This window comes from Gigantopelta aegis, chromosome 6, assembly GCF_016097555.1.
Source record: "Gigantopelta aegis isolate Gae_Host chromosome 6, Gae_host_genome, whole genome shotgun sequence".
NCBI lineage: Eukaryota > Metazoa > Mollusca > Gastropoda > Neomphalida > Peltospiridae > Gigantopelta > Gigantopelta aegis.
The window spans coordinates 1,025,760-1,047,457 of record NC_054704.1 but is presented as its reverse complement, the minus strand read 5'-3'; the positions used below and the strand labels follow the sequence as shown (position 1 = coordinate 1,047,457).

Sequence of the window (21,698 nt, the reverse complement as noted above, 5' to 3'; positions counted from 1 at the left end):
ACCCGAGATAACCTTCAGCCATGGTGACAATGGTATACACCCGAGATAACCTTCAGCCATGGTGACAATGTATACACCCGAGATAACTTTTAGCCATGGTGACAATGGTATACACCCGAGATAACTTTCAGCCATGGTGACAATGGTATACACCCGAGATAACCTTCAGCCATGGTGACAATGGTATACACCCGAGATAACTTTCAGCCAACTATATATTTAAATATTTAAAGAGGAAACCCAGTGCTGCCACTCTAAGGGAAACTCTATGGGGCTACGTCACGGCCCCAGTGAAGGAAAAAAATGAAAGAAATCATTTTAAAAGCTGTCATATTGTTAAAACACCTTTATATATGTGGTCCAGGGTGTTCAGTACAATTTTAGCATTGACAATTAAATGATAAAAAAAAACGAAATAACGAAATGTTTTATTTAACGATGCACCCAACACATTTTATTTATGGTTATATGGCGTTGATGATAAAAAAGAAAGAACATTTTCACATCAATGCATTAAATCTGTACTAAAAATGTTACTGAAAATGGCCAGCACCATAGTGTAAATGCCAGGTAGTAAAATACTTATCCACACAGTTACCTTGCACTGTTTTTATGTTCTTTTGAAAACAAGGTAATTTTTATTCCAAACGGCATACTGCACGTGCCCAAGACATTGACGACCCTGAAGTTAGAAAACCTCACATTGTAGCCCATCCTCTGTAGACGGCGAGCAAACCGGCGGGCCGCGCGATGGGCATCGTCCTCACTGCAAAACAAACACTTGCTTTAACACACATTCTGTTGAGCTGTGTGGAGCAATTACGGCTGTAGTGTATCTAATAACTTCAGTACAAAACAAACACTTGCTTTAACACACATTCTGTTGAGCTGTGTGGAGCAATTACGGCTGTAGTGTATCTAATAACTTCAGTACAAAACAAACACTTGCTTTAACACACATTCTGTTGAGCTGTGTGGAGCAATTACGGCTGTAGTGTATCTAATAACTTCAGTACAAAACAAACACTTGCTTTAACACACATTCTGTTGAGCTGTGTGGAGCAATTACGGCTGTAGTGTATCTAATAACTTCAGTACTTAACAGTTTGTTTTATTTAACGACACCACTAGAGCACTCATTTATTAATCCAACCCCTGCAGTTGCCCTTAGCAATCGGCAATGTCATGGAGATTTGTTTTGCCATAGACTATATTGGATGTTTTTTTCAAGATGTATTTTTTCCTTATTTTCAAAAATACAATATACTTTGTTAACTGAAAACAGAGTAAAAGTAAATATTAAAACAGAAACTGCACTGTTATTACTATGTATCAGAATCTCAGCACCATCGAGCATGATTGAAAATACATGTAAATTACTAATCGAAAGTTAAGCCAGCAAACATTCCGCTAACTATTTGATTGGTTCCAGACAGAGCTATTTGGTTTACTGTGAAGCTCTTGAAGGTCCACGTTTATCAAAAAAGTAATTCACTATTGTTTGGTATCTACATATACCTTTTACAATATATATGAAGTATCAATAAAATAAATTTCAAAACATTTACACCGTTTTTAATATATTCGCAATAAAAAATTGCTTGCCAAAACGCCTGTCGACTCCAAGGGCTAAGACACATGACCCCGTGACACGCTAACTGGCATAACATGAAAGCGTGATTCGCAGCCTTTCAGACATTTTACTGGGAAGGTGGAACACGTGTATTTTTAAAAGACAAAATTTTTATTCTATTGAATTGAATTGTATGGATGGAATATTCTTTTGGAGATAGTTTTCAAATGTAAAATATGGTGAGTTTTCAAATGTAAAATATGGTGAACCATTGTTTAGTGTTTGGATGTATCAAAGCAGCAGTTTTTCCGAACTTTAAATAAACCGACAATCACAGGGTTTGCATTGAAGTGGTTCTTAAACAGAACCCGTGTTTAATGGAAAGGACCATCACAATGGGATAGGATCTGCAGTGACCACTTCATCCCTGGGAATTACGACAATTATTTAAGGTGGTTGATAAATATGATACCTATGGGTTTTTTTTTAATTTTTAAATATATCTGTTCCAAGCCTGTATTCCCACCGGCACATGTTCTACGATTGCGCATGATACAGCAAACAAGAAACCATGAGCTGAAAAGGGTGAGGGTACCAGAGCAGGGGCGGCAGTGTAAAATATAGTGGTATGGCTCAAGGTTGCCAGACTCTTCTTTCAAATTCAATGGAGGACATTTTCACAGATACAACAAATATAACCCACAAAAGTGCCTGTTTGAAAAGTGTTATGGCCATGCACTGTCCCTGCAGTGGTGTAGGGAGGGGGCACACAGGAACACGCCACCACCCATGAAACTTTTTTTTTTTAAACTATTAAATTTTATAAAATCATACATACACATGTACAGTGAAACCTCTCAAAACCGGACCGTTTGTAAACCGGAATTCCCTCAAAACCGGACCCTTTGTAAACCAGAATTCCCTCAAAACTGGACCCTTTGTAAACCGCAATTCCCTCAAAACCGGACCCTTTGTAAACCGGAATTCCCTCAAAACTGGACCTTTGTAAACCGGAATTCCCTCAAAACCGGACCCTTTGTAAACCGGAATTCCCTTTTTAAAAACCAGTACAGAACGTAACCTCTTTAAACCGGATCCCTCTTATAACCAGACATTTTTATTGGTCCCTAGGGTGTCCGTTTAGAGGGGTTTCACTGTATGAACAGTGTGGGTTATCCTCCCCACCCCAATCCCAATAAAAATCCTGCTAATGCCAGTGGAGGGTACCAAGCCTAGAATGATAAAAAATATGGGGCTTGTATTTCATAATTAAATACAAACTTTTTGTGCATGCTTGTGTGTGTATATATATATATATATATATATATATATACACACACACACAAAGTTTGTATAGATACACACACAGAGTTTTGTGTGTGTGTGTGTGTGTGTGTATGTATACAGAGAGAGAGAGAGAGAGAGAGAGAGAGAGAGAGAGAGAGAGAGAGAGACAGACACACACACAGACAGACAGACACAGAGGGAGGCATTCAGTTGTGGTGATAAGATTTCCAAACAGAAATTATGCCATTATTAAGGAAAATTATTTTAATTCTACATCGCATTAAATATATTCTGCCAGTTTGATGTAATATAATTAAAAGGCAAAGACTGAACTGGGATGTCAATGCGGACTGACAACACTGTATATATAAACTTTCAACCCCATTGTTCTTGATCGTACATGTGTCATTCGCAAATTAACTGTTACATCACTTTCAGTCAACGAATACTGTCACTGGTTTAAATGAATCTTACAGCATATTGGCAAGCAAAACAAATAACAAACACATCATTCAAATTTCCACAGTTGCAAACATGTTAATGGTAAAATTGCTGTGGAAAATGCCGTGGACACTATTTTTCTATGGCAAATTTTTTGCGTGGTCATTTTCTTAAATGTAGTGGTTGTTAATCATCGGCTATTAAAAGCAATACATGTCTCCTACCAGGCCTAACAAATTTCCGTATCTCCTAAATTCCAGGGAGATAACTCTGTGAAAAATGAGTAAATCACCATGAAAAGTAAACATGATCTGTAAATAGTACATATATGATAAATAGTCCATGGGCCAGACCAGAATTTGGTACCACCCAGAGGGACAAAGGTTCATAGGCCTTTTTTGATAGGTCTATGCATGTAGATAATAAAATGAGGTGATAGCCTTCTGTATTGAGTAGCTTTCTGTCATTTTCATCCTGAAAACTGAATAGTGTGCCCAAAAAATTCTGAAGCAAATTTTGGGGGATGGTGAAACTTAATTTCGAATAACTTTCCTTAGAATCACCCTATCATAGCAATTCACGACTCAAAATGTGTTTTGAAGCCCTCTAACGATTACATATCACAATATGAAATGAACCACAAACGTAGGTCATCAGAGGTCAAAAGGTCACCAATTTTGCCTCCTCATCTATTGGGACATTTGCCAAAATCAGGCCTAGAAATGGCTGGAAACTGTGTCAGAATGAATTTCCAACCATTTAAAGGCACCCATGTTCAGCCATCTAGAAAAATATTTAAACGGAAACAAATGAGCCAAGGTCAGGTTTTGCAGAAATTTGATACTTTTATGATATATCAAATTTACCAGCAACATTAACTAACACAACACCCTATTAGAACAACTAAACACTCAAATTGTTTATTATGAAGTGCTCTTGTTATCTGATGTCTTTTTGAGAAAATTATTATTGGCATGTATAAAAGTAGGTCATCAGAGGTCAAAAGGTCACTTTTCAGTTTTCTATGATTTGATGGTACCAACCAAGCTCATCCTGAAAAATAAGTATGGAAACAGCAATGAGAAAGTAATAATAAACACCCGTGGTTGTGTCTGAGCACCCTAATTCAGTTTTTGATTTCAGATTGAATAGGTACAGGCTAGTGGAAATCTTGAAATTCCATCAAAGTTTCATTGAACTGATCTTTAAAAAATGATTACTCCCCATTCAAACTATTATCAATAGATAACACTAGCTGTCTGTTTCACTTTCACCAAATGGAGGTGGAATGTAATCCTTTGTATTTAGTTCAATTTTTAAGTATCTTTGCATCTTTGGCCACATATACTTGGCACTTGCACGCCTGAAGAACATTGCATTGGTGGTGTCTTGTTTGTCTAACACAGAATGTCAAAGTGTCAGTAGTTGGATTGACTATAATATAAAACTCTGGTGTGGCAGGGACGTTGTAGAAGACAACACTGCCTACCTCCCAACAGTAAATGTCTCTGCAACAGACTTGACAACTGTCTATGAAGTACTGAATCGATCCCTGAAAATCATGCACGCTTTGAGACTGAATGTGACTGTATGTGTATTTGATCAGGCACTCTACGCTAAAGCCTCAGAGGTTGCATGGAAACACCAAGATACATTCAATCCCATTGTCTTGCGATTGGAGGTCTTCCACACAATATGTACAATGCTGGCAATAATAGGGAAGCATTTTGGTGATGCCGGGTTGAGAGATGTAGCTGCAGAATCTGTGGTTATTGCGGATGGTTCAATATCTGGGTTGCTGGGTGGTCAAAAGTACAACCGTGCAATTAGGCTAAACAAACTGATGTACGAGGCACTCATGCGACTAGCATGGGGTGGCTTTGAAGCATGGTTAGGGGATAATGAAAAGGATAACCTGACCCAAGCACTGATTATTGTTAAACATTTTGCAGAGGACATATCTGGAGAAAGGTTGGAAAGTTGGAACAGGTGCCATCATATGTGCATATACTACAGCTATTTCAACAATACCTAAACCTTCTCAGAAATGACAATGGCAAGCTGTCTTCATTCTGGTTGTCGTATGTGGACATGGTAGCGATTACCCTCAAGTTGCTGCTTTCTTCAAGGGAAGGAGATTTTCAGCTTCATCTTGCCTCCATCAGGGCCTTAATTCCATGGTGCTTTGCTTATTGATAGGCTGAATTATGCCAGATACCTTCTCCTTTCTACTATGCCCAGATGTCCAATCTCAGCACCGACCATCCTGATGTGTATGATCACTTTATGCAAGGGGGCCTTTCAATCCCGCTTGGAGCCATCAACCCATTTGGGAGAATTCCAGTGGACCAAATCATTGAAGAGACAGTTAACAAAAACACTCAAGCCCCTGGCAGAACTAAGGGCTTTAGCCTGAAACCTGGTGCAGTACAAAAGTACTATCTCAATGCTGAGTACAGAATCGTTTTCCTCAGACAGCTCAGGGAGATGGTGGGGCTTGGGAGCTCTAGGTTGACTCACCCGGATTTGCAATGACCAAGGATACTCAAGGATGAAGCTGACGTTCATGCATTGGTCAGACTAATGGACAACAGCTGGATCAACCCTTCAGGGAGGATCAGGATAACCTTGTGAATCTGGCAACTGCAACTATGGCAACCATGGAAATTGCTAGTGATCTTGTGAATGGTTCCAAAATTGGTGAGGTCGCATATCAGGAATTCAAAATAAATCGTCTAGAAAAGGATGAAGCAAGTCAAGTGGACTTCTTTGCAACAATGAAAAAGCAAAAGCAGATAGAGACTTGTTTGGAAACATAATTGTTGTTGCTCAGAGTAGAGAACTAGATATGAAACAAGTTCTCAGTCAACCAGTCGGCCCAATACCATGGGCTTTGACTAATGGAGATGGGTCACTTAGAAAAACTGACAAGGCAAAGTTCATGAATGACACTGCGCAGAACGTTCCAGTTGCTGAAATGCTTCCTGATAGTCAGCCTGTATCGTAGATGCAATGAGCATATTTCAGAAATTTGAAGGCAACGATAAAACATTCCGTGACTTAGCCAATGCTGCACTGAAGAGGGTTCTTAGAGAAGGACAGAGTTGTCAGAGTTGTATTTGATGTGTATCGAGAACTTCCATCAAGGACACAGAATGGGTGAACAGGGGCGCCGGGTCTGGTGTAAGATTCAACAATATTTCTGCAGGACATAGGATTAAGCAGTGGAGAAACGTCCTCTCTGAAGCCCATAACAAGACCATGCTGATTGATTTCATCATGGAGGAATGGAAGTCGGATGATAGCAAGGCAATAATTGCAAACAAAACGCTGTACGTTACATGTGGTGAAAAGTGATGGAACATAAAGCGTGGCGATACATCCCTGGTCGATGAGTTACAATCGTCACAGGAAGAAGCAGACACTAGAATGCTGCTGCATGCAACGCATGCATCTGACCACGGATACAAGTCTGTCGTTGTTGTCTCTGAGAACACTGATGTTTTTGTTCTTTGCATTGCATTTGCAAAGGACATCAAAAGTTCCCTTTATCAGAAAAAGGGAACTAAAATGAAGACAAAGTACATGGACATAAAACAACTGAGGCCCGTCTTAGGTGATAGGTTGTTACAAGGATTTCACGCCTTTACTGGTTGTGATTCCGTGAGCGCACTCTCAGCATGGAAAGACAGGACCGCTGAAGCAATTGAAAAAGGATGAACAAGCCACAGACACATTCATCAACCTCGGCAAGTCGTGGGATGTTATACAACCAGTGAATGATACTCTGCAGGCCATATGTTTGCATCTTCGTCAAAAACAACCAAAGTGAATGTCCTGTGACATGACATTTGTTTAACCAAGAGAGGTATGTCCTGTGACATGACATTTGTTTAACCAAGAGAGGTATGTCCTGTGACATGACATTTGTTTAACCAAGAGAGGTATGTCCTGTGACATGACATTTGTTGAACCAAGAGAGGTAAGTTAATTCCCGCACTTTTCCACCTTGTGAGGACAGTTCAGCAGCACATACAATGAGCAAATTATCAAGCAGGAGTATGACGGTGACGAGGCATTGGAGTATGATTTAGATCATTCTGATTTAGATGAAGCGGAGGATTAAGAAAATCCAGGACAATTTGCTTTTTAGCATATGTACGTCGGCAAAATATTGCTGTGATAAGTCGCGATATCAAACAGTTTTCTGGGAGTAATGATACTAATTAAGAACAGAGGGTGTCAACTATCTTGACTGAAATGTAATAACATATAGGTAGGAATCAGTATATCAGTACATTGTTTCAAATAGTTTTAATGAAAGCTGCTCCATGTAGGGTCACAGTTCTATGCCACGGGATGAGAATATGGTACTATTATCAGATTTTTATCATAATGTAACTTACACGGCGGCTACAAACCATTGAACCATTTTTTACTAATCCAATTCTTTTTGAAAATTATTAAGTATGGTTTCCGTAGATGTGTCCCAAGCTATTTTGAGTTATTATCTTAAAGGCTGGCCAAATACATGATACTAGCGTGCTGAACATTGACAATTTTCAGCATGACCGAACATAGGTGACCTTTTGACCTCTTTGACCTGCTTCATGCTTCAGTTACTCAAAAAGATACACAACTGCTTTGTAATAAATATTTTGTGAAACTTATTGTCATTACAGTGTGATTTATGGTTGATGTTGGTGTCAGTACTAATATATCATAAAAGTATCAATTTCCGCTAAAACTGACCTTGGCTCGTTTGTTTCTGTTTCAATATTTTTCTAGATGGCTGAACATGGGTGCCTTTAAATGGTTGGAAATTATTTCTGACACAGTTTTCAGCCATTTCTAGGCCTGATTTTGGCAAATGGCCCAAAGGATGACGAGGCAAAGCTGAAATCTGCAAATTTTCAGCTCGACCCAAAATTGGTGACCTTTTGACCTCTGATGACCTACTTTTGAGGTTCATTTGCATATTATGATGTGTATTTGATAGGGGGCTTCAAAACACATATTTTGAGTGGTGAATTGCTATGATAGGGTGATTCTAAGGAAAGTTATTCCAAATTAAGTTTCCCCAATCCCCAAAATTTGCTTCGGAATTTTTTCTGCACACTATTCAGTTTTCAGGGTGAAAATGACAGAAAGCTACCCAATACGGAAGGCTATCACCTCATTTTATTATCTACATGCATAGACCTATCAAAAAAAACCTATCAGCCTTTGTCCCTCTGGGTGTTACCAAATCATGAAAATTTGGCCTCTGGCCCATGGACTAAAAGTTATATACAAAATTTCATCTCAATATCATGATTATGCACAAAATTCTGGGGCGTAGCCAGAGAGGAAAAAACGCAGAGGCAAGCCCAGACCTGTAAAATAAATACCAGTGTCATGGGGAAAATAAAATAAATCTGGGGAAATTCCAGACGAGGCAAGCACCTCGCGTGCCTCATGCTGGCTACGCCCATTGAAATTTCACCTCCATATCTTGAGGCATTGCAAGAAAAAAGTCCAGAAAACAAATGTATGTCCTAAGTTCAAAGACAATAACTGTCAAAAAGGAGTAATTCATCATGAAAACTATAAAAGTATATGTGGGACTTTGATTACTGGTTGTCCTTAACCTGTAGTCAATTATGTATCAGATTATGTTCAATTATCCATTTCTGTTATTACTACTACTTGTTTATATGAATGTATTGGTTTTAAATTCTGTGTAGTTTGGTCCTAATGTAGACTTAAGCCTGTCGACCAATCCCACATCAATAAAGAAAGACTAAATAAATAGTGTTTAAAAGAAGCACCTTGTGGAGCCAGTACAGGTGATCTTCCCTGAGGACCAGATACTCGCGGTGGCTTGAGGACGTCGGATCTTCATGTTGAGCATCTGAAACACGTGAAAACAGGCCTGACCAATGGACCCACACAAACACTGACATGACCAACGGACCCACACAAACATTGACACAACCAACGGACCCACACAAACATTGACACGATCAACGGACCCACACAAACATTCACATGACCAACGGACCCACACAAACATTGACACGACCAATGGACCCACACAAACACTGCCACGACCAATGGACCGACACAAACATTGAAACGATCAATGGACCCACACAAACACTGACACGACCAATGGACCCACACAAACATTGACACGACCAACGGACCCACACAAACACTGACACGACCAACGGACCCACACAAACATTGACACGATCAATGGACCCACACAAACATTGACACGATCAGCAGACCGACAGAAACATTGACACGATCAACGGACCCACACAAACATTGACACAACCAACGGACCCACACAAACATTGACACAACCAACGGACCCACACAAACATTGACACGATCAACAGACCGACAGAAACACTGACACGACAAAAGGACCCACACAAACACTGACACGACCAACGAACCCACACAAACACTGACACGTGCACTGCACTCTTACAACCAACAGAACCACACACAAACACTGACACGGGCACTGCACTCTTACTACCAACGAACTACACACAAACACTGACACGGGCACTGCACTCTTACTACCAACGAACCACACACAAACACTGACACGGGCACTGCACTCTTACTACCAACAGAACCACACAAACACTGACACGGGCACTGCACTCTTACTACCAACGAACTACACATAAACACTGACACGTGCACTGCACTCTTACAACCAACAGAACCACACACAAACACTGACACGGGCACTACACTCTTACTACCAACGAATTACACAAACACTGACACGGGCACTGCACTCTTACAACCAACAGAACCACACACAAACACTGACACGGGCACTGCACTCTTACTACCAACGAACTACACAAACACTGACACGGGCACTGCACTCTTACAACCAACAGAACCACACACAAACACTGACATGGGCACTGCACTCTTACTACCAACGAACCACACACAAACACTGATACGGGCACTGCACTCTTACTACCAACGAACTACACATAAACACTGACACGTGCACTGCACTCTTACAACCAACAGAACCACACACAAACACTGACACGTGAACTGCACTCTTACTACCAACGAACCAAACACAAACACTGACACGTGAACTGCACTCTTACTACCAACGAACCACACACAAACACTGACACGGGCACTGCACTCTTACTACCAACGAACTACACACAAACACTGACACGTGCACTGCACTCTTACTACCAACGAACCAAACACAAACACTGACACGTGAACTGCACTCTTACTACCAACGAACCACACACAAACACTGACACGGGCACTGCACTCTTACTACCAACGAACTACACACAAACACTGACACGTGCACTGCACTCTTACAACCAACAGAACCACACACAAACACTGACACGGGCACTGCACTCTTACTACCAACGAACTACACACAAACACTGACACGTGAACTGCACTCTTACTACCAACGAACCAAACACAAACACTGACACGTGAACTGCACTCTTACTACCAACGAACCAAACACAAACACTGACACGTGAACTGCACTCTTACTACCAACGAACCACACACAAACACTGACACAGGCACTGCACTCTTACTACCAACGAACTACACACAAACACTGACACGTGCACTGCACTCTTACTACCAACGAACTACACAAACACTGACACGGGCACTGCACTCTTACTACCAACGAACTACACAAACACTGACACGGGCACTGCACTCTTACAACCAACAGAACCACACACAAACACTGACACGGGCACTGCACTCTTACTACCAACGAACCACACACAAACACTGACACGAGCACTGCACTCTCACTACCAACGAACTACACATAAACACTGACACGTGCACTGCACTCTTACAACCAACAGAACCACACACAAACACTGACACAGGCACTGCACTCTTACTACCAACGAACTACACACAAACACTGACACGTGCACTGCACTCTTACTACCAACGAACTACACAAACACTGACACGGGCACTGCACTCTTACAACCAACAGAACCACACACAAACACTGACACGGGCACTGCACTCTTACTACCAACAGAACCACACACAAACACTGACACGGGCACTGCACTCTTACTACCAACGAACTACACACAAACACTGACACGTGCACTGCACTCTTACTACCAACGAACTACACAAACACTGACACGGGCACTGCACTCTTACTACCAACGAACTACACAAACACTGACACGGGCACTGCACTCTTACAACCAACAGAACCACACACAAACACTGACACGGGCACTGCACTCTTACTACCAACGAACCACACACAAACACTGACACGAGCACTGCACTCTCACTACCAACGAACTACACATAAACACTGACACGTGCACTGCACTCTTACAACCAACAGAACCACACACAAACACTGACACAGGCACTGCACTCTTACTACCAACGAACTACACACAAACACTGACACGTGCACTGCACTCTTACTACCAACGAACTACACAAACACTGACACGGGCACTGCACTCTTACTACCAACGAACTACACAAACACTGACACGGGCAATGCACTCTTACAACCAACAGAACCACACACAAACACTGACACGGGCACTGCACTCTTACTACCAACGAACCACACACAAACACTGACACGTGCACTGCACTCTTACAACCAACAGAACCACACACAAACACTGACACGGGCACTGCACTCTTACTACCAACAGAACCACACAAACACTGACACGGGCACTGTACTCTTACTACCAACGAACTACACATAAACACTGACACGTGCACTGCACTCTTACAACCAACAGAACCACACACAAACACTGACACGGGCACTACACTCTTACTACCAACGAATTACACAAACACTGACACGGGCACTGCACTCTTACAACCAACAGAACCACACACAAACACTGACACGGGCACTGCACTCTTACTACCAACGAACTACACAAACACTGACACGGGCACTGCACTCTTACAACCAACAGAACCACACACAAACACTGACACGGGCACTGCACTCTTACTACCAACAAACCACACACAAACACTGACACGGGCACTGCACTCTTACTACCAACGAACTACACATAAACACTGACACGTGCACTGCACTCTTACAACCAACAGAACCACACACAAACACTGACACGTGAACTGCACTCTTACTACCAACGAACCAAACACAAACACTGACACGTGAACTGCACTCTTACTACCAACGAACCACACCCAAACACTGACATGGGCACTGCACTCTTACTACCAACGAACTACACACAAACACTGACACTGCACTCTTACTACCAATGAACCAAACACAAACACTGACACGTGAACTGCACTCTTACTACCAACGAACCACACACAAACACTGACACAGGCACTGCACTCTTACTACCAACGAACTACACACAAACACTGACACATGCACTGTACTCTTACAACCAACAGAACCACACACAAACACTGACACGGGCACTGCACTCTTACTACCAACGAACTACACAAACACTGACACGGGCACTGCACTCTTACAACCAACAGAACCACACACAAACACTGACACGGGCACTGCACTCTTACTACCATCGAACCACACACAAACACTGACACGGGCACTGCACTCTTACTACCAACGAACTACACATAAACACTGACACAGGCACTGCACTCTTACAACCAACAAAACCACACACAAACACTGACACGGGCACTGCACTCTTACTACCAACGAACTACACACAAACACTGACACGTGCACTGCACTCTTACTACCAACGAACTACACAAACACTGACACGGGCACTGCACTCTTACTACCAACAGAACCACACACAAACACTGACACGGGCACTGCACTCTTACTACCAACGAACTACACACAAACACTGACACGGGCACTGCACTCTTACTACCAACGAACTACACACAAACACTGACACGTGAACTGCACTCTTACTACCAACGAACCACACACAAACACTGACACGTGAACTGCACTCTTACTACCAACGAACCACACACAAACACTGACACGTGAACTGCACTCTTACTACCAACAGAACCACACACAAACACTGACACGGGCACTACACTCTTACTACCAACGAACTACACAAACACTGACACGGGCACTGCACTCTTACTACTAACAGAACCACACAAACACTGACACGACCAACAGAACCACACAAACACTGACACGGGCACTGCACTCTTACTACCAACGAACCATACAAACACACAGATTAGTACTGTACTGATACCTCACATACTCAGACTGAGTCACTGATTAGTACTGTACTGATACCTCACATACTCGGACTGAGTCACTGATTAGTACTGTACTGATACCTTACATACTCGGACTGAGTCACTGATTAGTACTGTACTGATACCTCACATACTCAGACTGAGTCACAGATTAGTACTGTACTGATACCTCACATACTCGGACTGAATCACAGATTAGTACTGTACTAATCCCTCATACTCAGACTGAGTCACTGATTAGTACTGTACTAATCCCTCACATACTCGGACTGAGTCACAGATTAGTACTGTACTAATCCCTCACATACTCGGACTGAATCACAGATTAGTACTGTACTAATCCCTCACATACTCGGACTGAATCACAGATTAGTACTGTACTAATCCCTCATACTCAGACTGAGTCACTGATTAGTACTGTACTAATCCCTCAAATACTCGGACTAACTCAGTGATTAGTACTGTACTGATACCTCACATACTCAGTCAATTTCAATTCTTTATTATTTGCTTATTGGTACAAACAATATACATGTATAATATAGACCTTGTACAGCACACGCAATTTCAATCTGGCGAGTGTGAAAAATAATGCACGTTATACTTAACAAACAGCGCACATAAAAATAATTTTGTATATAGATTGCTACTATATACCTTATGTAGCTGATAGAAAGAGTAATACCATAAAAATAAAATAAAGTGTGATGAGAACGGTAGCGTCCATGCAAGCTTTTAATATATGACTGGTACTTATCTTTGTTATACAAATCAGAAAACACTTGTTTTATAGACATCTTCGAAACGTACCAATCTGATCAAAACTCCTTTGCCTATTTAGTTTATTATTAATTAGAAACAGTCCACTTTATACGGTAATAGATCAGGTCTAATAGGGCTAACTCATTTATACTGTTGATATAGTTATGAAAAAAAGGAATTGAATTAAATAGTGGTTTCTGAGCCTACACAAATGAACTCATTACGGAAATCAGCGAAGTCGGTAAAATTGTCTCGATTAGTTCATAACTGTTAGCCTACAAAACTTACTTGAGGTCCCGAATATGGCAAACGTGTAACTTTCTACATTCTTTAAAAAGAAATTAAATTTAGACAAAGACAATTCAAAAGTAGACGGAATAATAAAAAGAAAGAAAAAACATTATAATAGGTATGCAGGAATAGGCGTACATATAGGTCTCGTTTAAAATTAAAAACATTATAATAGGTATGCAGGAATAGGCATACATATAGGTCTCGTTTAACATTATAATAGGTATGCAGGAATAGGCGTACATATAGGTCTCGTTTAAAATTTAAAACATTATAATAGGTATGCAGGAATAGGCGTACATATAGGTCTCGTTTAACATTATAATAGGTATGCAGGAATAGGCGTACATATAGGTCTAGTTTAACATTATAATAGGTATGCAGGAATAGGCGTACATATAGGTCTCGTTTAAAATTTAAAACATTATAATAGGTATGCAGGAATAGGCGTACATATAGGTCTCGTTTAAAATGTAAAAAATTATGTCTATTATTTATTTTATTTTGTTTATCTTTAAAAAAAAATCAAATAAAACTTCATTTAAATATTTGTATTTCAGCCAGAGGTTAATGCATGTACATCTGTTATTTATATGTGTATATATGTACAAAATATAGTAACAATAATCAATGATCATAGCAGACTATTTAATTTTTGTTTCAATACGTTTGTTAGAAAGTCACAGACCATGTGACTGGAACATGATTTGATGCGCAGTACTCTGTGACATATTGACCAATCAGAGCTATCTGGGTCAGATTATTTTTACTTCTTACTTGAAACTTTGGCTGCTTGTCTACATGACAACGTGTTTTGCATTTATGATTATGTCTAAAATTATGGGGGTTTTTCGGATTATCTTTATTATGGCTTCCTACATTTGGAATAAAATCCTTTGTAATGACAGATTTTGTCAGAGTTTGTATATTTTTTTATCAACAACAATGGTACCATTCTAGTTCAATAGCGTAACGCTGACTTGACACAGATGTCACAGCCGTTTGTAACAGGTAGTGCGAGGTCAAATGACATGTTACAAAATGTTGAGGAAGAGAGACTGGTTGCGTAAATGTTGAGTTAAAAATGCCACGTGAATGTCAACGCCCCAACCAACACTAACAACTGAACTAACTGTAGGCCTACGATTAACGAGTTATTAAAATAATAATAATAATAATATGAGAGATCTAATTCAGTCGGTAGTGCACACCTGAGATGCTTGAGTCGTAGTTACTCTGAACCAGTGGGGTTTTTCCATCCCAACTATCCTAATCATGTTTGTTGCACACAAGTTTAGCTGCATGTTCATCAAACCATCTAACACTAAAAAGGTATCTATAATTGTGTGCATCAAATTAACTGAATAGTACATATTGTAATTAAAAAATCAAACTGTCTGCATCAGTGCATGTCATAATTATATTTTTTAGCACTGCTACTGAAACTTTTGAATAACTCCATTCCTGAAAGGGAAAAGAAATCAGACTATGTCACTACACTATTTTTCACTCGCCATGGTTTTTCAAAACCCAAGGACTGATAATACATGAGCAATCAATCATGACGACGACGACGTATGGCTAGTGGAGAATATAAACAGACAATTGGAGCAAGATATCTTAATCAATTATTCAATTACAAAATTTCTGTACTTAAACTTAAAGGCTTTGACCAAATATTTTCACAGATTACAAAGCATTTTTAAATTTTAACAGTTAAGCAACTCTATAATGAAACATAGAAGGTCTAGAGCAGTAATAGCATTTTATATATAGTTTTCTTATATCACTAAATGCAGATTTAAACTATCCACCAAGTGGAACATTTTACAGATATAGTCAGCTGATAAAAAAGATTCTGTTTAGTATCTGTACCAAGATATTCCTGATTATCCCATATGTATCCAGAAACCTAATTAATATAATAATGTTCTAACAGATGTCACCCAATTATTCTTTTTAATATGTGTATTTTTTTAACTCACTATACATAATATGCAAAATACAATTTTTAACCAATATTTAATCATATGATAATTATGTTCATAAAGCAGTGGATATCTTCCTAATTCAAAATATATCACAATATTTGTTGTAGATTATTTAACTTTTAGAACAATAAAAAAACGTCTCGGTGTAATTTCTCAATTACCTCTGCTTTCTGAAGTCCCCATATCTCATAACCATAACACAATACACTAGATACATATGTATCAAATAATGACACTAATAACCTGTAGTTCAAAAACAAAGCAATTGATTGACTGAGATTGGTATTGTAATCCCCTCACACACCCTGCCTGAGATTAGTATATAGTAATCCCTCACACACCCTGCCTGAGATTAGTACAGTAATCACTAACATACTCTGACTCATATTAGTACAGTAATCACTCATATACTCTGACTGAGATTAGTACAGTAATCACTTATATACTCTGACTGAGATTAGTACAGTAATCACTCATATACTCTGACTGAGATTAGTACAGTAATCACTCATATACTCTGACTGAGATTAGTACAGTAATCACTCACACACACTGACTGAGATTAGTACAGTAATCACTCATATACTCCGACTGAGATTAGTACAGTAATCACTCATATACTCCGACTGAGATTAGTACAGTAATCACTCACACACACTGACTGAGATTAGTACAGTAATCACTCATATACTCCGACTGAGATTAGTACAGTAATCACTCACACACACTGACTGAGATTAGTACAGTAATCACTCATATACTCCGACTGAGATTAGTACAGTAATCACTCACACACACTGACTGAGATTAGTACAGTAATCACTTATATACTCTGACTGAGATTAGTACAGTAATCACTCACACACACTGACTGAGATTAGTACAGTAATCCCTCATATACTCCGACTGAGATTAGTACAGTAATCACTCGCACACACTGACTGAGATTAGTACAGTAATCCCTCATATACTCCGACTGAGATTAGTACAGTAATCACTCATATACTCCGACTGAGATTAGTACTTACTCCCTGCTCACGGCGGTACTCGACGTTTGCACCAGCTAGCGCAATCTGTTTCAGGTTGAGATGACAGCGCGTGGTGAACGTGCACACCACGTTGTTGATGACAATGTCGATCACAGGCTCAGCCGCTTCTGCCTCACCTGACGCTGTAGAGTCAAACGCACCAGAAATGACATTTTCTTTGTTGCTTTCATTCACTGCTGTTTCATGCACAACTTTGTCTATCAATGAAGAGCACAATGCTTCGGTTGCCATGGTGTCAAGTCGCTGAAAAAAGAACATATTTATTAGAATATTGAAATACACCAAATGTAGAATGTTTTTCTGTTTCAATCATCATCGCATCAATAAAAAGTACAATAAAAAATACCCTGGAGTCCGGTGTGTGGGCATACCCAATGAGATAGCGTACTGTTATTTTGCATGTTGACATTGTCATGTTGTCAGTGATTCATAGTCAGTTAAAGATCAGATCATATTCACATTGTCAGTGATTCATAGTCGCTTAAAGATCAGATCATATTCACATTGTCAGTGATTCATAGTCGCTTAAAGATCAGATCATATTCACATTGTCAGTGATTCATAGTCGCTTAAAGATCAGATCATATTCACATTGTCAGTGATTCATAGTCGCTTAAAGATCAGATCATATTCACATTGTCAGTGATTCATAGTCGCTTATAGATCAGATCATATTCACATTGTCAGTGATTCATAGTCGCTTAAAACTCAGGTCATATTCACGTCATTGTAACATTGTCAGTGATTTATAATCACTTAAAACTCAGATCATATTCACATTGTCACATTGTCAGTGATTTATAGTTACTTAAAGATCAGATCATATTCACATTGTCACATTGTCAGTGATTTATAGTCACTTAAAGATCAGATCATATTCACGTCATTGTCACATTGTCAGTGATTTATAATCACTTAAAGATCAGATCATATTCACATTGTCAGTGATTCATAGTCACTTAAAGATCAGATCATATTCACATTGTTAGTGATTCATAGTCGCTTAAAGATCAGATCATATTCACATTGTCAGTGATTTATAGTCACTTAAAACTCAGGTCATATTCACGTCATTGTCACATTGTTAGTGATTTATAATCACTTAAAACTCAGATCATATTCACATTGTCAGTGATTTATAGTTACTTAAAACTCAGATCATATTCACATTGTCACATTGTCAGTGATTCATAGTCACTTAAAGCTCAGGTCATATTCACATTGTCACATTGTTAGGGATTTATAATCACTAAAAGCTCAGATCATATTCACATTGTCACATTGTCAGTGATTTATAGTCACTTAAAACTCAGATCATATTCACATTGTCACCGATTTATAGTCACTTAAAACTCAGGTCATATTCACATTGTCACTGATTTATAGTCACTTAAAACTGAGGTCATATTCACATTATCACTGATTTATAGTCACTTAAAACTGAGGTCATATTCACATTGTCACACTGTCACAGATTTATAGTCACTTAAAACTCAGGTCATATTCACATTGTCACCGATTTATTCTACCATTTGAGATGTCCTCGATGAAGACGACCCTTAACTGCCAATAAGGAATCACAAATGGAGGCAACTAAATGATAGACCAATTAACTAAAAAAACACTGTTTATCATTTCAGTACATAGGTTAAAGCAAGGACAAAGCACGATCGTTATTTTGACTTGTTTTGTATTGAAAAATAATATATACTTATTGTTGACTTACTGGGATGGATATTATTAAAGAACATTGTGATGCATGCCTGTTTCATCATCCCACAAAAATCAGGTACATTTGTTTCTTCAGTTCTAAGACTTAATTCCTGACGTGATGTGAGGGCGTATTCACTGGGATGGAACAAAATGGCTGCACCCATTATATAAATATATAATAACCATCACATTTAATTGTTTTATTAATTAAATATAATAATATACTTGTTGTATATGCACACCATTCCAAAAGCACGAGCAATCCTTTAATGGCATAAATAGTACTAATACATATAATGCTGCCCACACAAATCACACATAGAAACATAAAAGTAACAAAATAAATAATCAATTCCATTCAGTTCCAATATATTTCTTTTCATCCGATGGACATAAATTTGATGGTGCGAATAAAGGGAAATGAAAGTCTGCATAACCCAAATATGGGTTACACAATTCTTTTTTCAGCTAACCCATTTCATTTTACAGAACTTGTTACAAAAATATCATTATGTCAACAATAACAAAAATTAACAAACAACTAAAATGTAATATTTTGATGATACTACTGTCAGCAATGATCAATGTGGTAAGCAGGCCTCTGGAAATGACGCGAGTATATAAATTCATGCTATAACGTAGAAATGGACTATTAAACACTGCTGGAAGTGAGTTTTTCTACTGGTCTCAATCTGACACACCTAAGCCTAACAGCCTAAGCGAATAAATTAGCTAATATTTACTGTCACACCAATCAGTTTCATTATAATACAGAATAAAACTAATAGATATTATTAAATCTAAAACTGACCAAACGATAGTGTAAAATATTTTTAATGTCTAGTTTTCTCCTCTCTTTTTTTGGCAAGAACGTAAAATGGGTTATGTAAAATTAAACTTGCAGCGCGAGCGATAGATCGTTGGTGCAATTTTCAGAGTCCTGCAAATACAATTCTGGGTTAGGGTTAGCGATAGCTAATAGGGAGGGTTAGGTTAGGTTAGGTTAAGGTTAGGTTAGGGTTAGGGTCTGGGTTAGGGTTAGCGTAGCCCGAGTACTCTGACCGTAAGAGAGCTAGACGGACATTTGGACATAAATACACTCTCATTACAGTCAGAGACCAAGATATGTAATTTTTTGGCAATCGTTGACCACCAAAAAGAAGTCAAAGATTTCCGCTCTAATACCACAACAAACCTATGTTTTACATCAAATACATTTACATCGACCATTTTTGAGTTACTGATTAAAAAAAATTCAGATATTAATCACTAATACACAGGCTTGTGGTATGTGCTATTCTGTCTGTGGGATGGTGCATATAAAAGATCACTTGCTACCAATGATAAAATGTAGCGGGTTTTCTCTCTAACACTATGATAAAATTACCAAATATTTGACATCCAATAGCCGATGATTAATGAATCAATGTGCTCTAGTGGTGACATTACACAAAACAAACTTTTTTTTGTGATTGTCGGGCACTTCTTGTTTTGAGACGGCCCCTGGAAGACGGAATGGCTGAGTGGGCGATCATGTGACGCAACATCACGATATAGGTAGGCGAACTTAGAATTCTGCTGTCCGGAGTTTGCCGAAGCTTAGCTGAATGTGGGTGCAGGGTTGAAAATTAACATGAAAACCATGATCGCCAGCAGGGCCAGTTGAAGAAAAATCTTACTGGCCCTTCTCAAATTCAGCTAGCCCTGCAATTATCACATTGTAATTTAAATCCACAGCCAAAATCAAAACTAGAATATTCTTTGTTGAATAATAATCATGTGATCAATGTACATAGTCTGTTTCCTTCAAAAGGAAACTGATGAATTGGCATTTAACTTCATAATGAATACAGTTAAAATTCATATAAAAACATGTTATTAAGTTTTAAACCCATACCAACTCAACTTCTTTTTTTTTTTAGAAAAAAAAGAAATCTAGTAAAAATAAAATGAATTTTTACAAATTAACATTAAATTATATGTTATTTTTAATACAGGGGTGAAAACAAAATGCTAGAACATCAGAGGTATACAGCTTGACTTGCATTATCTCTGAAGTAAAATACTAAAAACAAATAATGCAATACAAAGAAAATAAAGGAAAAATCACGCATGCTTTAGTATATAAACCTAAATGGGGTGGAAGTCCTCTTTGTGGCGATGCAAGAAGGGGTACGATCTGCAATATCGGATTTCCCCGGGAATGGACGAAGCACACACAGGTATGCGTTTAATTCGGATATTTTAAATGCTCCAGTAGTAGGCTACCAATAAAATAAA

General features: G+C 38.9%; 1 protein-coding gene across 3 annotated transcripts in view; it reads right to left on the bottom strand.

Annotated features, from left to right (window-relative positions):
• LOC121374880 (TATA box-binding protein-like 1) overlaps positions 1 to 21,698 on the bottom strand; it is a 33,659-nt gene that overhangs the window by 9,538 nt on the left and 2,423 nt on the right. For 2 of the 3 annotated variants that reach the window (XM_041501999.1, XM_041501998.1), the window contains exons 2-4: positions 17,685 to 17,948; positions 9,112 to 9,194; positions 599 to 766 (exon numbers count right to left, since the gene is read on the bottom strand). In XM_041501999.1, coding sequence (XP_041357933.1) covers positions 599 to 766; positions 9,112 to 9,194; positions 17,685 to 17,936 — 503 coding nt within the window. In that variant the 5' untranslated portion in view covers positions 17,937 to 17,948. The remainder of the gene's footprint in view (positions 1 to 598; positions 767 to 9,111; positions 9,195 to 17,684; positions 17,949 to 21,698) is intronic. The other variant, XM_041502000.1, reaches the window with a different exon arrangement.